This window comes from Ochlerotatus camptorhynchus, unplaced genomic scaffold (genome assembly GCF_037179485.1).
Source record: "Ochlerotatus camptorhynchus isolate MF236.1 unplaced genomic scaffold, CSIRO-AGI_Acam_v1.1 ptg000067l, whole genome shotgun sequence".
Lineage (NCBI taxonomy): Eukaryota > Metazoa > Arthropoda > Insecta > Diptera > Culicidae > Ochlerotatus > Ochlerotatus camptorhynchus.
Genome location: NW_027040557.1, coordinates 242,274 through 257,181, shown reverse-complemented (window position 1 = coordinate 257,181; position 14,908 = coordinate 242,274). Strand labels below are relative to the sequence as shown.

Below are 14,908 nucleotides of genomic sequence, written 5' to 3'. Positions count from 1 at the left end.
TTATTCAACTTACCAAAGTTATAACAAAGCTTATTCGATTAAATTTTTGATTATTCAGCGTTTAGTAGACATTATTACTTCCTTAAACAGCGATGATATAAAGGTGTGTATAGACGCTTGATTCTCATGTGAAATAATATTTATTTGGACCATATTATACATTTATTAAACGATTATTCAAACTACGAGATAATTAATCCGAAAATAAGAACGGGACAGAGCAGGGTTGGTTGTTCTCTCTCTCTTTAGTGTTTTTGTGTCATTATTTCTGTCAAAGCACGCGCACATAGATCCAAGATAATTTATTACATACACACAATGTCGTCGTTGGATGGGATTCGAACCATGACCTTCCGATCACCAGCCGCTTGCCTTGCCATCTGAGCTATCCTAGAATACATCAAATGGGCAGCTAAATAAGTAATAAAAGCTTGAATCTGAAAACCTGCCAGCACTCCCAGCCGTAACTCTAGCTAATTCAAGGAGATGTGAGAATGATTAATTCATTCATAGTTGTTTAACATGAGACCAACGTTACCTCTCCATCTCTCTCATTTCGATGGAAAGGATACTATTCTTTTCAATAGATCTATGAATTGGTTGTCGTGAGTGATACGATCTATGATTACGATTTAAATTAATTACGCGTAGAAAATAAATAAAAAAAAGGGTTGAGGTTGGGATTGAACTCGCGACCTTCTACTTGGAAAGCGGAAACGGTAACCACTATGCTACCAATTTCGTTTTGTTGTTAGCCTGAATCAGTGTTGTGGAATAAAGAATGAATACGCCGTTTGTAAAGCATTTACAAAGCATGGACGCATAGTGGTATAAGAGCTATTTTGCTGACTGTATTCACCTTTATACAGCAATATTGTAAAGAAATGCAATGGAATCTAATAATGGAGCTAGAAAACATTTATAAGACGTATAATAAAGCATTTTATTAAATCAATTGAAAACAGTCGAATTAAAGCGACAATGTATGTGCAAATTACACTTATTCAGTTTGTTATTAGATCAAACCTCTGGTTCTGAATCAGGAAGACAGTCAACGTTTATAAAGCTTTTAATAAGTAAATTAATCATATCAGAGCAAACAGCGGAATAAAGGCGCTTCTATCGATCTCAATGAGCTTTTTTCAGCACATAATTCGACATCCTGTTTTATTCAGCATTGCACACTGTTATACAGCATTTATTCAATGTGTATGCTTATTTGTGACTTTGAATTGTTTGTTGGGTATTCCTCTTTCATTTGGCATAGCTTGTTTATGAGATTTTATTCACGAGAAATCGGCTATAGACGTGTTTTTTTTACAAAAGCAATAACGCCCAAATCTCAAATCACTCCGGAAGTGTACTTGTACACTTGCAGCGTTCCAGTCGAGCGCACGCTCAAACATTTAAAATCATATGATATGTTGATCATCCGCACTGAGTGCTCTACCAGTTCCAGTTTGCTCACACAGAACCCTATTGAGGTTTGCCTCATTCAGATATTTGGTACTGGGAATGTGAAGAAACAGAAAAAAATGTTTTTATTTTTTAACATATCTTGTACGAGAGAGGTACACTAGGTAGATTTTGTTTTGTAATGACACATGGATAAATTCGCTAATGTAATGCATTCATTCATCTATATTAAATTATATCCGAAATCCTTGCATTTTATTTAGAATAAAGTTCATTATGTTAGCCAAAATTTGCAGTTTTCAAATGGTAAAAAAGCACAACAACGAGTAAAAATCAGTGTAACCACCTATAATGACACTAACAAAAAATCCACGAATCCAGACACATTATGGCAGTGGATCAATCTTATAGCGAATTTGTTGCTTGTCAGGTTGGAACCAGATCCAATCCGTGCGAACCTGAGCTTATTGTCAGTGCGAGCCTTAACCCGAGCCAAGATACAAAAATAAACGTTCACACTGACGTTTGACAGTCAACAAGTAGACCCAATCTTGATTCCCGATCCTGTTTTTTTCCTTGATTTGTTTTCCGTCGATATTCTTTTTCGTGCTAAGCACCAATGCTACCATCGCTAGGGAGGCAGCTCCCATACCTGGACCTTGAACCATTAACCCACGAACCGGGGACCAGCGGTCTTACTTCCCTGATCCGTGATCAGAGATGTTATGCCTCAGAACATCCCGTTGGTGACGACTTGGTTTGAACCCAGGCCTGCTGGGGTGAGAGGTAATCACGCTTACCACTACACCACCGACGCCGATAGCCCGATACAGGTACAAACTGGACCAAACACAAATTCGCTATTACTTTGGACTCCGAATATCGTTCGCCACATTACGAAGTTGGCTATCTACAAAAGGCTGATCAGACAGGTAGTCCTCTACAGCCACGAGACATGGACTATGCTCGTGGAGGCTCAACGCGCCCGTAATGTCGGTAGTGATCGTTTAGACAAACTAAAGCGAATTTCGTTTATTATTCAGTTCCAACCTGGATTGGATGTCAAGATTGGGTCTGCTTGTTATCTGACAAACGTCAGTTTGCTCGTTTGTTTTTAAAACCTAGCTCAGGTTGAGGTTCGCACTGACAAAAAGTTTGGTTCCAACCCCGATAATAAACGAATTCGCTATAAGAATACCACTACGGTACGGACCGCTTGTTTCGGAGGTAGAAGTCCATCGTACAGGTGACCCCTAATGCACGGTGTCATGCGGCCTTTGGTTTACCGTACCAGTCTTTACAATGAATGAATGGCTGGGTGGTTCAACAGAAACCTAATCCTTAACGAAGCCTGTGTATTACCTGGTTGTCCTCCACAGTATGAAGCCCTTACTGCACTAATTGAAGCACTGACATAGCGGACTTTTTGTTTCTCTGGGGCACTCGGCCGTCCTTCGTACGTTTCAAGTTTGAGGCAAATAAGGGTGGGACTATGGATATGCTCTCACTTAGAATAAAAATAAAACTCAATAAAAATATACCTGTATATTTATCTTACATAATTAACAGCTCTTTGAACTTTCGTGGAGAGACAAAAAAATCACGGTGTATTATTTTTGTATGTAAAGTACTGTATTTTTTGCTTGGCATCTAATCAAGAACTCGAGAACTACGAAGAATAACTATACTGTATTTACAAGATATGTTTTTAATGTTTAAATTTCAAGACAACGGAAGCGACAGTTCTTGATCAACGTGAGAATTAAGCCGATCAGCAACGATTTAAAATGCAGATTTTCTATGAATCAAAGGCTCAACCATTACCAACCAATTACCAGCACCATTTGATGAAGTAAGTTTTTTTTTCTAGATGAATCTCTATCGAAAATCCATATAATGCTAAGAGAGACACAGAAGAATTTCAAGTTGGGTTCCGTATTATGCAAATAGGAATTTAGGAGAGGAGGCAAGATCTATTCCAGTATATTCCATTAATGATACTTAAGAGCATTACCATGGACTCCAGTGAATTTCAAGAATAATTCTTGAAATCAATCTCCATTATAGCTCTGGAGGATTCCAAGAGGGATTGCCGAATATCTATTCCCAAGTTATCAATCTCAGAAAGTTTTTAGTAAATCGACAGAGTTAGTCTGGAGAACCAAATTCTAAAGAATCCCAATAAGGATAACCAAGAACCTCAAGTGCGATTCTGTAGAAACTCAAATGGAATTCTAGAGTGTCATTCTCAGTCAAACAGGAAATTCAAATAACTCCAGGAAATATTCTAAAGAATCCCAAACGAAATTTCATACAATGCTAACAGGAGGGGAAGACCATAGCAATGAATTTCAATGAATTCCACGAGGAATTGAGGCGATAAATCTTGTTTGGAATTTTGGAGATTGCATAAAGAAATTATAAAAAAAAATCTTAGCATTTAAATTTCCGAAGTACTCTAAGAAGGATTTTAGAGAATTCCAAAAGTATTTATGGAGAATAAATGAGAAAATCTAGATAATTACCGAAAATCAGAAAATCTCACTAAGACATATCTCAAGAATGATTCCTTATAATCCCAGAATGGAAAGGGAAACGTCTTATTAAGTTGATGTAATGGTGTGATTATGTCATATCAATAAAAGATTTTACTCTACTCCTTTCATTCATATGGCCAATTGATTGAAGAATTGATAATATTGCTTGGAAAGTAGGATTTAAATATTGAAATAACCTTTCCTATTAAGTACCACAATTTCAATACTAACCACTCATCAAAATTTTAAAAAATGTATGATGTAGCTGTATTAAATTGTCATGATTTATTAAATGCTCGATAACACCAATACCATCAAAGTGGAAAACAAATACAAGTAAAGCTTGATTGATTGTCATTTGAGCCTTAATATTATCTAAAACTTTGCCAAATATACAAAAAAATTTCATGATAAAGCTATGTTAAAAAAACAAGCTAAGCATATACACAAACTTCTCTAAAGACCCTGTGTGTCTAAAATAACCCGTTTTCGCGTATTTTTTCCCTCTGTTAGGGACACAAACCACTTCGACCAGTAATTTGATCTAATGTAGTATATCTCGTGTTCTTAGTTTAGTGCCTGTCAAATTACTCCATCACTATTGAGAGATGATGAAGTATTCGGTTTTGATACAGTTGTCATTATTGTCTTCATCGCAAGAAATAGATTCTAATTGAATGGTCCCACTATTTATACCCTCCGAAGAGTGAGAACACCCTCCAAAGGCGCACCCCTTTGACACTCAAAATTTGGATTCCTTAGCAACAAAATTAAGGAATGACACCGATATTGACCATCCCAGACAACCAGAAGTCGTATAACAATGTACAGACAGTATCGTAAATTGCTACAGTTTAAGTCAAAATCGCATATAAGAATGGCATACCTCGCATTATGTTTAAGTTAAATCGTATAGAATGCAAATTTCCGACTTATATTTTATTTTGATGACTCATTTTTCCGTCGTACTGTATCACAAATTAAATCGGATTACATCGTAAGACTTTTCAAAATGAATTTGTTATTACAGATTAAATCGCATATGATGTTAAATCAACTCCTTTAAAATTAAATTAAAATATGCACGTAAATGGCCTCCACTTTTGTACGTATAAGCCATTTCTTTGCATTATATACGAATTGTTTGTTTGTATATATGTTTCTATATCACGAAAACAACTTTGAATATACGTGCATTTTGGTTGTCTGGGATGCATCAGAACCCTAGTCTTAACCACTTAAAACTAGGGAACAACGAATTGAATATTAGGAACAACAAACAGTGTATCTCAAAATTGATCGTACACCCTAGATGACAATTTTTTGAAACATGTTGAATAGATCTATTTTTTAAATCGTCGTTGGTGGTTGAACAGATGCTATTGATTTATTGCTATAGTTTTGGTCTTTATTTGAAGTTAGATTTATTTTAGTAAAACGCTCGATTTTCAACTTTTTACCTAGTGGACGAATTTTATTAAAATTATTGGCATCATCTAAATATGCCTAATACTGAGACAATAATTGATAAATGTACCCTGCCAAAAAATCAGAGACGTATCTTTTTAACTTGTGTTTTTACAGCCGTTTTTCTACAATTTAAATTTAGCTGTACGATCAATTTTGAGATACACTGTAGATGAAAACTAACTGACTCATGTTTTCCCTGTATCAAGATCAGCCTCGGTGGTCAAAGCCGAGGCTTGTCACTATCAGGAAGGCATAAAGTAACAAGGACTAAGATGTGTTCCTTTGATTACCTAAAAATCCTGTTCCCTTAATTTGAAGTAGTCAGGACTAGGAATCAGTGCTGGATCTTACATCCCCTAACGTACCACGAAAAGGGTATCCACCCACGTTACGGGGCTTTCGCGTAATTAATAAAATGCACGTTTTTTGCGCTTCTAAACTACTGTACTTACCATACCAATCAGGTTAAGGCCTTCCCAGACAACCAGAATGCACGTATATTCAAAGTTGTTTCTGTGATATACAAACATATATACAAACAATCAAATCGTATATAATGCAAAAAAAGGCTTATACCTACAAAAGTGGAGGCCATATACGTGCAAATTTTAATTTCTTATTAAACGAGTTGATTTGACATCATATACGATTTAATCTGTCATAACAAATTCAGTTTGAAAAGTTTTACGATATAATCCGATTTAATTTGTGGTACAGTACGATGGAAAAATGATTCATCGCATATAAGTCACAAATTTGCATTCTATACGATTTAACTTAAACACAATGCGATGTATGTCATACTTATATGCGATGTTGACTTAAACTGTAGTGATTTACGATACTGTCAGTACATTGTTATACGACTTCTGGTTGTCTGGGTTGATGTCCTCTGCTATCCGTAAAAGTCATCTCTAACTCTATTCGATCCATGGCCACACGTCGCCAGTCTCGTAGTATGCGAAGAGTCTGCAGGTTACCGTCTGCTTGGTCCATTCATCTTGCACGCTACGCGTCTCTTCTTCTTGTTCCAGTTGGGTTGCTTTCGATAACCATTCTGTTGGGGTGTCGTCCGGCATTCTTACGACGTGCCCAGCGCACCGTAGTCGCCCAATTTTTGCAGTGTGGACGATAGATGGTTCTCCGAGCAGCTGGTCCAATTAGTGGTTCATTCGCCTTCTCCACTTTCCGTCTTCCATATGCACTCCTCCATAGATGGTCCGCAACATATTCCATTCGAAAACACCAAGGGAGCGTAGGTCCTCTACGATGATAGTTCAGGTCTCGTGGCCGTAGATAACCACCAGTCTTATCAGCGTCTTTCAACTTCGTGGTGCAACGAATTTTATTCGACCGGTCTTCCGGAGTCCAAAGTAAAGCACTGCACCAAATTGGACGCAATAACCACCAAATGGAAGCAGCATGGTCTCATAGAATATAATATTTTTGAAATCGGTCAACTGTTTCCGGATATATGACCGGAAAATATTCCGCTGAATACGGGCTTCATAACTAGAAGTGGCCTGAAGCATATCAAACACATCACACGATACATTAACACACATGATAATTCGAAAATAAGATCACAAGGGGTACCTAGGACATTGGCCACAGCTGGTCATGATCCGGGTACCCGCGAAGAAGTGGTCAAATTCATCTTGAATCAAATCCCATCTTGCGACACATCAAATCACATGGAGTATTCGATAACTTGATCAATAGGAGTCATAGTAATCTCCCAGGACCATTTTGGCCACATTTGGCCATGTTCTGGAGACTTGCAAAAAAACGTCAGAAGAAACGTCGCTCATGAATTCATTTGCCCGTTCAAATATTATGCAGCATATAAGTGGGTAGCCTGTCCCCGTACTAAACTTTATGTATGAGATATAGGGAAAGTGTGTGATAAAAGTATATTTAATCGTTGCGTAATATCACAATGAAATATAGAGAACCTATCGAAAATCTCAATAAATTCGCACAGTGTGCATATGCTGCGCAGAACAACTGAAAACATTGAATCAAGTACACCTACGTTCGTAGAACACATTGTTTTCATTTAACTATCCGCTCGCTCCATTCATTCCCGATTATACCAGAGTATTTGCACAAAGATAAGCAGGTACGTCAGAATCTTGTTTGGATACGTGGGTCTGGTTGCATGTTTATAGTTGTACCACTACTGTTGATGATGGTAGATGAGGAGAAGCTGTGTAGAAACAAGATGCTTGAGATTTATCTCTGGTTCCGAATTATTCCTCGTCACCTCGCATAGCAATTTGAGAACGTGTACGCTTGTAACGTGTTGTGCCTGTGCTAGTGTTGCTCGTTTTGAATACAACAGTTTTATGCCGTTGACAAAAGAGCAATCTAACGTTTAACGTTGCAGATATTCTGAATTCATTAGATCAGTAATGTGTGGTTCTTCAGCGTGTGCAGGTCTTTTAAGTTTGACTGAACTGTGTGAATATTGTTTAATTGTTTAATATTAAATGCTAAGACCGATGGTTACGGAATGTATGTCGGAGCATGCTCTAAATCTTTAAATCGTAAATTGGTTACGTTGTGAAGTTCCAGATTGTCAGAATGAGTTCAATGGATCGTGATCGAAAAATGATTTTTCGCTACGGCGAAAATCTGGAGTATCGATCAAACTTTGTGGTAGCTTCGCCTGAAGAAAACAATATTGAATATTCAAGAAAAGGAGGATGTTTCGTATCCATTTGCCGTGGAATTAGTATTGCAGTCTTGATTTTCGTGTTCATCTTTTTCATGTCATTTACAATATTCTTCAGCACTAAATACGCATATGAGGTATGTCATTAATTACGTTGCTTTATTGTGCCTAATCTTATATGGTGAACTTCTTATCTTCAGCATAAACCCAACATTACGTTGGAAGATTTTCTGAACCATAGGGCATATCTGATCGACAAACGGTCGAGGATACCGAAACATGTCATACCCAAGCACTATCGTCTTTTCATTCATCCAATTTTTAACGAAACAGAAAATCCCTTCACATATAGTGGAGTCGTGTGGATTACAGTAACTTCAAAAAGGCATAACAATAAGCGGATTGAGTTAAATGTGAAAAATTTAAATATAAAAATGGAAGACGTGACTGTTCTGAAGAGCATACGGCTAACTAACCTGGATTTTGACGAGGATCTTGATTGGGATTTAAGCGAAGAAGATTTACTACCACGATTCCGAATGAGGCGACAAGTTTCCGGCACAAATGACACACTCGATTTGGAAGATACCTTTGAGGATGTAAGAAACCAAACAGCTGATGGTTTAGATGGTTTAGATGATGTTCAGGATAATGAAAATGAAATTGATGGAAGTAAATACTACTTTCACCCAGTGTTTCCACCAGATGATTTCGTAACCATCAAAATATTGGATCTGGAATTTGATGAATCGAATGAAAAAATGATCATTTATCTTGGAACGGAAATGAAGAAAGACATTTACTACATCGTCAAGGTTAATTTTACCGGTAATATGACCAATGATAAGGGTTTATTCGTTACGCATTACGAGGATGGCGAAGAAAATCATAAGTACCTTGCATTTTTTTTTTGCGTTTAAATAACATAAATAATTCAAATGTTTCTTCGAGGTTCATAGCTGCTAGTATATTGGAACCTAATAATGCAAGAAAACTATATCCGTGCATGGATGATCATAACTTTCGGTGGGTTGTGTTAATATCAATATATGAGCGACTTAACATAAAACACTTTTGCAGGTCACCTTTCGAGATAAACATTGCAAGGAAAGTCCATATGAACACCGCATCCAGCTTAAACCGTGAATTATCAGAACCAATGTATGTTGATCTAGATTCCAAAATGGTTGTGCACTTTTTAAACCAAAATGTAAAAGTTTAGAATTTCGAAGGAAATCTGTTCTCACCCAAAACTAGCTTGATTTTTATCTTTCTTACAAAGGGTGGTTCAAAATATCGATTTTGCCAGGATCAAAATTAATCGATTTCAAATTAGGTTTTGCTAAATCTCTTAAAATTTTATTAAATTTGGGTGTGAGCTCATACAGGGGCCCTCTAAAAACTGTATGGAATTACTATGGGTTCATTCTACATTCTAGCCATTCGCTGTAATGATAGAAAAGTTTGCTATTTGTGACCTTCTGAAAGCAAAATTGACATATTTTATATGTCATACACAAACTTTACCACCTCCTCTTGCATCTTACAAATAAAAATTATCATTATAGTATTGAAACTAATGATCTGCCCGACAACAACTCAGTAGCACGAGACTCCTTGAACTGTGTCTCAGAGTCGGCGCAATACTGGGCAAACTGGAAGGGCTACGCGGACGAAAAGGCACTCAAGTTTTCAATTAAGCTGAAACACAGCGCGGATCAACTTTAACACTGTATTTTCTCCAATTAACGATAGTGTGGATTGTGTGGTGTTGTGATCGATTTTCTTGGCACATGCCATTGATGACGATGACGACAACGACGACTGCAGACTAGCGAGCGCTCGCTGTGGTTCCGGAATGATCCTGTCGATGGCGGATGATTAAAGGCCGATCTTGTCGGCAAGATGGCGGTACCACCGCTTGGTGAAATTCCGGTACAATTCGGACAATGGCGGAGGAAGCGAGGCTGACCGAACGTCGGCTGTAGTGCGATGGCGGGTTGGTTTTACCGGGGCTGGTATAGCGGTTTGTGGAGACCGATGCACAGGCGCTTTCTTCTGACGAAGGCGGTCGACGACGGCAAGGCCGCCCTCTGTCGAACCGGGAAGGAAAATTCTCCTTGGCGTTTAGGGCCTTCAGCCCGAGAACGATGTCCTTCACGTTTAGGTCAAGGTAACTAAATGTCACCTAGACTGTAGCGTGCAATGGTGGTCCTTGACTCACCAACCAGAAAACCATTTTATTGGTTGAAAAAGAAAGGTCCTGAATCAGCTGAATTGGTGATTTAAACTTCACCTTGATTCACTACTCGCACTTAGTATTCTGTTAAAAGATTATACTCCACAGACACTTCTGGTCTACACGCTCGCCTGAGATAAAGTCAACGTTGGCCGTTCTATAAGCATTGCAGAACCCTTCAACTCATCACCCGTGACTCCGTGTCACCATTTTGCTGCGGCCATTATTCAGCAGTTGGCCGTTAAGCATGGCCGTATCGTCTGCCCAGTGGGTTTTACCGCAAGAGTTAAATTTATTTGAATGCTCGATCACATGGTGCATATTTAAAATATTGTATTGGACAATGTAACAGAACGGTTACATTATCTCATTGTTTCATAATTACGAAAAATAGCATTTTAGCTGTAATGAGCTATTGCAAGCCTGCGTGATAGTATACGACCTATCACCAGAAGTCCCGGATAATGATCTATAGTTGGTGCTGGGGAAATACGGTGATGTGAAACATGTCAGTTGGGAAAAAATCCCAGCCGCCTTGGGCCTTGATATGCTGAAAGGTGTACGCGGATTTTACATGGACGTAAAAAAGGAGACTCGCTACATTTCCTCAATCGGAAGCGGAACATATTCTATCATTGGAACAACAGCTTGTGTTTTCTTTGTATGATGGAGGAGTATCTTTCTGAACTACTGTCCCAAGCGAAAGGAACAGAAGCAGCCAGTACATCAACAACAGGAAGAAGAAAACAAACCACGGAACGAAGAAGAAACGCTGATGTGTGGAGGTGCCTCGTCAATGGGCAACGATAAAGGCACAGAGGAAGTGGTTGAAGTGTTTGCAGAAGAAATAGTGGCGATGTATGTGACGTCTCCGGATGCTGACAAGAACAATTTCGAGCAAGCAAGCGCTACTCAGAAACAGCAGCCGTCTGTTTTCAAAAATCGAAACGACGCGTGTTACTAGTATTACTACTACAAATTCGGGATAGAGGACGAGAAGGAACGGATAAAAGACTAAGAGGAGACCAAGCGGTGGGCGCTGGTGAAGGAAAAACAAATGAAAGAAGCAAGGGAATTGAGGGCACGGCTGAAAGCTCAAGTCACCTCCTAGGAAGAGTAAGAAGAACTCATAACCATTGTCCCTATTTTTTTATTGTTAATATAAAAATTATACTGGTTTTCGGCTCCGAGAATTCCTTTGTACATTTGAGCCTGATCGAAAAAAAAACTTTAGAGGGCCAGTGTAGTATGAGGTCGCATCCAAATGAATCAAAGTTTTGAGATATTCATCAGAACCTGGTTTGGAAGGAATCTATTGAGCTTTGGGGAACAAAATCGATAATTTAAACCACCCTAGTTTTTTTTTATCTCTTCGACTTTTCAGATAAAAATTAGGAATTATAAAAAATAACTGTCAAAAAGATCATCAAGTTACCCGTTTCAGAATATCTTCGTCCCATTCTGGGATCACTGTCACAAACAAGTCCCAAATGTCGAAAAGAAGATTTTAAAACATGTAATTCATTGAAAAAGCATTTCAACAAAAAAATATACCTCAAAAGATTTCACCAACATCTGAGGCCACATTGCGCAGCTCGAAACAACAAACTTTTTCATACAAGCGTTCGTACATAAAATGTTTCATTTCGAGCTGCGCAATGTGACCATAAAACATATTGTAGCTGATTATTTAAAAATAATTACATGCGTAAAGTTTGGTAGCGACACGGTCGAACGTTTTATGTCTTTGTAAACTCTCTACATTTTATCGTCAGGGGTTGTAAAGTTTTTGAGCGGTTAATTGAGACCAAACAAAACCCTGAATCAATATATAAAAAATAATCCTTAAATTACTCCCCCGAACGTTAATATTTAGGAAAAACATTAAATAGACGAAATTCACCCTTATTATTTGTTGAACAAATAAAAAATCATCGGTTTCTTAGGGAAAACGAGGCATTTGTTGTGGATACGTATAACACAACTGGGATGATAAGAGCCTCAGAGATTGGATTCATAATCACAGATATGACACCGGAACGGTACGAATTGACAGATAAAGTACATTTGATTGCTTACACGAGAAACAGATATGATAACTATCTGAAGGAAATTGTTTCTATATTTGCTGCTGTTATGAAAGTCTACGAACAATATATGCGCACTAATTTCCCGTACCAGGCAATCAAATATGTTACCATTCCTAATGCGGACAGAACGGTAAGAGAAATCAAGGAAGGCATGATTTTATCGAGGTAATTGCCGTATTTTCATATAAGAATTTATTAATATAGCTTTTAAAATTTGCAGCGAAAAACGGCTCATCAAGGATCCATCGTACTTCCCCACCACTGATGATTCATTACTTCGAGTTATTTCAAATGAACTTGCAAAGCTTTGGATTCACAACCTTGCTGATTACAAGAATAAAGAATTGTATTGGCTTCACGAATCCATTCCTTTATACATGGAGTCGGTGGCATTGAAGATGGTATTCATGGTTCTATTGAACAGTGTTGCTCTTAATTCTCAGTCTTTCCATATTTGCTATTTCAGTTGAACAATAATTCCCTTGATGTGGATGATTTCTTGTTGGAAGGTAAAATGCGTGCCATGCAAGAAGAGGTCAACACAAAAACATCACCATTGAATGTTCTAACGAATCCCTGGGAAGAAGACGTCCATTTTGAACTAGTTCGATATAAGGGACTTAGTTTGCTGCGTATGATGAATTACACCCTTGGGGAGGAAACTTTTGATGCATTCATTAGAGAGTACTTTGTGCAAAGGATGAATAATGATTCTGTAGATATTATAGAGATTCTCAACAACAACAATCGTCACACTAATGGAATATTCAACAGCTTTCTTCATAGCTGGTCAAATTTTGAAAAGTATCCAATTATAGTAATCCAAAGAAACAACTATAGTGGGCATTTCGAGTTACGTCAGCAAATGATTCCTTTCGAGGAGGAAATAAGTGAACAAATTTGGACAATTCCAATAACATTCATCAATGATACTAATCAGCAACTGTTTTTTGAAAAAATTCGTTGGCTCATAGATTCTAGCAATTTACTAAAAATAGAAACAAGCTGCGAGCTGATAACGAACAACACGTGGATGATAGTAAACCCGAGTGGAATAGGTAAACACTAGGTGTTAAAAATCTGCGACATTATTCAAACTGTATTGCGTTCTATTAAAACAGGATATTATCGAGTAAACTACGAGCTGGCACACTGGATGAAACTGGCGAATGTGTTGAACGCGAATTTCAAAACACTGCCTTACAGCACATTGGCAACTATCATAGATGATGCACTAAATTTGGCTCGCCTTGGACTGCTAGACTATTCGGTTGCGTTCAATGTTATTTCTTTTTTGAGGAAAAATGATGATCTTTTCCAACCTTGGAAAAGTGCCCTCGATAGTCTGAAATTTATCTACGAAGCATTGGAAGATCATCCAAGTTTTATACACGTAGAGGTGAGCGGGTTGATATTTTGAAAGATTTCTTTTTTAAAGCTTCTTTATTTTAGAAATTCCTTAACTACTTGATAGTAGATAAATACGAAGATCATGTTATCAATGGCAACAACCGAAATTCAATGATTTCTCCACTGTTGATAGAATGGGCCTGCAGGTTGGGCGTTGCAGCGTGTATAGAGGAGCAAAAGCGAATTTTCAGAGGAGTTTTTATAGAAGGCACATTTTCGGCATTTCATCGGTCCGAGAACGAGCTTTTTCTGTCTACCTGTACAGTTATCAAATATAGCGGTACAAATGAGTGGACATTACTGAAGGATAAATTTTTGAACTCAGAAGATATCAACCTACAGAAAATCATAGTGAAATCTCTGGGATGCACTCGTGAAATAAGTTTAATTAGGAAAACCCTGGATTTACTGAAAGACCCACTGTTTAACATATACAATCACCATATACTCTCTTCTATTAGTAACAATAAGATAGCACTAAAGTACACCTTAGATTACCTGTATAACGAATGGATTGATGCTAGAAAGTATCTATCTTTGTCAGATTTATCAATTCTGCTTAGGAAAATATCGACAGAAAATGAATTCACAATGTATGAACAAATATTCTTCCGATATTCTTATACTTTCCAAACCATGGATAAAGAAATATTGAAGCGCATGCGAGACATGATAATCAAACTGATAAGATGGAAAAAAGAGATTGGCCCTACTATTTCCTACAATCAAATGATGTTTGATCATGAGGACAAATAAACAAGTAAATTACGAGTAATATGATGTGAAAGAATGTAGACAATAAAAAAAAACATAGTAATTTCAACTACTAGATCATCATAAAAGCTTCTAAGCTTTTAACCAAAGTAATTCTTCATATAAGCCTGTATAATCACAATTGTTTATGTATAAGCAACATGAGCTCTTTTGAACATAATGTAATTACCGTAGTAGATTTTAGTTATTTTAAGGTTAGGTGAAATTATTAATCAAATATCGGTATTCTCATGAACCTCATATCAAACCATTGATATTTCATTTATGGTTTAGACGTTTAGACGAAAGAAAGGGA

The 14,908-nt window shown here is 37.4% G+C and overlaps 1 protein-coding gene across 2 annotated transcripts; it reads left to right on the top strand.

The window, feature by feature from the left end:
* The first annotated feature begins 7,593 nt into the window (after positions 1-7,593).
* LOC135697138 (aminopeptidase N-like) lies at positions 7,594-14,908 on the top strand. Of its 2 annotated transcripts, XM_065216735.1 has the most exons (10): positions 7,888-7,940; positions 8,001-8,237; positions 8,301-8,992; positions 9,052-9,126; positions 9,181-9,261; positions 12,286-12,594; positions 12,650-12,830; positions 12,896-13,487; positions 13,551-13,828; positions 13,882-14,908. In XM_065216735.1, the coding sequence occupies exons 2-10, from the start codon at positions 8,010-8,012 to the stop codon at positions 14,593-14,595; spliced, it is 3,150 nt and encodes a 1,049-aa protein (XP_065072807.1). In that variant the 5' UTR covers positions 7,888-7,940; positions 8,001-8,009; the 3' UTR covers positions 14,596-14,908. The 2 variants fall into 2 exon arrangements, with proteins under 2 accessions (XP_065072806.1, XP_065072807.1); XM_065216734.1 differs by having other exon boundaries at positions 7,594-8,237.

Bases quoted from the DNA above. Each gene is read 5' to 3' on its own strand.
- LOC135697138 (XM_065216734.1), top strand. From the start codon at position 8,010: ATGAGTTCAATGGATCGTGATCGAAAAATGATTTTTCGCTACGGCGAA. The intron at 8,993-9,051 runs GTACCTTGCATT...TGTTTCTTCGAG, and splicing joins GATGGCGAAGAAAATCATAA to GTTCATAGCTGCTAGTATAT. The intron at 9,262-12,285 runs GTATGTTGATCT...TCGGTTTCTTAG, and splicing joins CGTGAATTATCAGAACCAAT to GGAAAACGAGGCATTTGTTG.